Below are 3,123 nucleotides of genomic sequence, written 5' to 3' on the forward strand. Positions count from 1 at the left end.
CACATGTACTCTATCGCCTCTCTCCTCTTCTTCTTAGTTCAGCTGTAACACCCTTTCGGTGCCTGACTGCCGTGCCACCAGAAGAAAGCACGAGGGCTGGGATGCTGTCAGGTTGCCCAAGCCAAGACAGGGAAGTTCAGAGGCAGAGGTCGGGTTCGAACTACGGACCTTCCGATCAGTAAATTCACGCTCTAGTCACTATGCCATCTCACCCATCGTATCCACGCTCTAGTACCTCAATTTCGCGGAATACCGTCATTTACAGTTTGTTCTGGAGTGGATCACAGTTTTTATAATACCGAGAATCCGAATTTGGATAGCTGCTTGATGGTCAGACGCGCTTAGCCAAGCCAGAAAGCCAATGAACGTGCGAATCAGCTGATCCATTGAGCACTGACGCATACAGGCGTGTGATGTGCAGCCGAAAACGGGCCGTTTATATAGTCCACGTGGAAAGTTCTAGGCTGGCCAAAAAGTCATACTAAAATTGGAACTTATCCTTCAAGGGCAAGTGAAGAACAACCAATTAAATATGTCTCAACGAGAACGGCTATTCCATTGGCAGTTGTGTAGTCCAGTTACGTTTGGAGCTGGTTCTCCTATGACAAACAAATTTGGTTTTGAGGAGACTCACCTGGAACCCTCGTTTGTGGTGTTTACAAGCAACCACCGGTTCGCTATCTAACACTTGCTTCAAGGAAAACATATCACAGTATACTGTCATACAAGGAATTACCCGGACTCCGCAAGTGTTTGTAGAGTTTTCATAAAGGAAACTACTCACAAGGTTGATGAAAACTCTTAGCCGACGACCGTTTCCGCCTTTTTTGGGGCTCATCAGGTAGGCCCAGCCCCCCCAGTTTCCGTTGACCTTATGTTCTACTTGAACTACTAGATTTACAGAAGTTCATCTAATTCGAACCCGACAACTTAAATTGAAACTCAAAAACTCGTAATTTTTTATTTTGGTTCTCCCACTACGGAATATTTCTTGTAGAATAAATGTTTTCATTAGCTGACTGTGCCTACTCAAAATTAGTCTCCAACAGTACCCAGGCTACTTTTCAAAATCGCCGTTGAATTTTGCTGTCGATACAACCAAATCGTGGTATAATATTCCTCCTCATGTAAACAGTTACGTTACTTAATTTTATTGGAATCATTTTTTGACCTTTACCGATCGACTTCCATGATTAAAAAGACTGGATCGTTGGCTGTCCTCTAAAATTCACCAAAATCGTGAGTACTGTACTATGTTCGGATTCCAGCGGCTGATACCCCTCTGTTTTCCACCCACCCACTGTTCTCGTCGGTTGCCGATGCGACAGTTTCTCTGACAATACAATGACGGAATAAACCACGAAACAGGCAATCCTATCATGTCATCTCATCCCACGATAGAGATAAGTAAATTCTGAAGTTTGATGGTGGGAGCATTCTAGGCAATGGAACCAGTTAAACAAGTTTGGATACTCTACCTTGGGGAGGTTTCTCTTGTAAGCGTGAATTGTCTCCCTTCATGAGTGTATTCTGGGTTTGGTAATTTGAAGGGGGCTTCATCTGCTCCAACGAATTCTCAGAACTGGAGGACTTTGGTACACACTCCGCGCTCTGTCGAAGGGAATAAAGGTAGAAGATAGCAACACGTGACTACTGTGGCCGATTCATTGGGTTACATTAAGTTGTGAAACGTTCGAGAAAGAACAATTTTTCCCCTGGAACCTGGCTTTCATTTGGTGGATGTATCCAAATACACTTTCATAGACAATTTTCGGGAAGTTACTCAAATTATATCCAGAGGGACAATCGCAAACGAGAGATTCAGCTAAGTTCAAGGTGAGCCTCTCGCGAAAAGACAAATTTGTTGCAAATGAGTGTTTTTCGCTACATCCAGGGATATTTATACGTTCATCTCAAATTTGTCTTATTGTGATATCGTAAGCCATCTAGAACAATTTCTTTTAATTCAATGTACCAGCATTTTTACATGAACAGCCCCTATTCTGTCCGGAGGCCAGCCGCCCCTAATAATCGAACATCACATCGTTTGGACGGATGTGTCATGTGCAGGACTCGGGCCAAACGAAGGCATGCCCTGATTGGTCAGAGTGCGAGCCAATCCGGATCGAGCATCTTTGACTCGACGCTTCTCGCCCCGTCACGGGGATTATGGCACGACCTTGAGGAACACTCTGTGACTGTCCTATGAATGCAGTTTTAATTTTTTTGTCTCCATAAGGGACTGTACAGAGTTGCCGTGCCTTTTAATATACCATAGTGGGCGGAGCAGGAAGCCAGGGGACCCCTTTCAGGGGGTCATTCGGCTGAGTTACTGGCTACATGTAACAAAGAAATCCTACTCAGTCAAAGAGGAGAAAATTTCTGAACTCCTCTGTGGACCGACTATCTCAAAAACCGCAGAATCGCTGATGATGCATCTGATGACGAAATTTTGAATTTTACAGACTTAATGATCAAACGAATCTGATGAAGGCCACTGCCGTAATCTTCTTTTCTGAGTCAGATGGATATGACTTCGTATCGTCTTATGAGCGGCGTGAGTACGCGCTTTCCATGGAATTACCACAGTTGATGTTACCAAATTCAGTGGCTTCCATACTCTCCTTTTGAAACCCTGTGTTTCTTTTAAGAACATGAGGGCCTTTTATGGTGCTTCATTGGAGGCGTTGTACCGTTTGTAAGCGATTCAATTGTTGAAGGCCGGTCTTAGAGACCGACTACGAAGGCTTCATTGTTGAAACTCTACAGCCAAAGACGAACAATTATGTTTTTAAAACCACCAACCGCCTGTGGAAAAAAACGAGATTACCCGATGCATTTGTGTCTGTGTAAATCGCATGCTATCCCACTGAAATACCTAAAGGTGACCTCTAAAATGATGTCAGTTACAAACCGTTTACCGTTTGTTTACAAACCGTAGCCATTTATGACCATTTGAGACCAGGAGAACCTGTTTGGAGATGACCAGTATATATATATATATATATATATATATATATATATATATAGCAACCGATTCGAGTTTGCTAAGCATCCCGGGTGAACCACCCTAGTTCTAGATATCTTTGGGCAAAGCCGAAACTGGTGTCGTGCAAGCCCCTG

At 43.6% G+C, this 3,123-nt stretch overlaps 1 protein-coding gene across 1 annotated transcript in view; it reads right to left on the reverse strand.

The window, feature by feature from the left end:
• Positions 1 to 3,123, reverse strand: part of T265_10855 (hypothetical protein) — a gene marked incomplete at both ends in the record, with an annotated part of 26,233 nt that overhangs the window by 6,302 nt on the left and 16,808 nt on the right. The window contains one exon of the mRNA XM_009177342.1: positions 1,479 to 1,611. Coding sequence (XP_009175606.1) covers positions 1,479 to 1,611 — 133 coding nt within the window. The remainder of the gene's footprint in view (positions 1 to 1,478; positions 1,612 to 3,123) is intronic.

This window comes from Opisthorchis viverrini, assembly GCF_000715545.1.
Source record: "Opisthorchis viverrini unplaced genomic scaffold opera_v5_417, whole genome shotgun sequence".
Lineage (NCBI taxonomy): Eukaryota > Metazoa > Platyhelminthes > Trematoda > Opisthorchiida > Opisthorchiidae > Opisthorchis > Opisthorchis viverrini.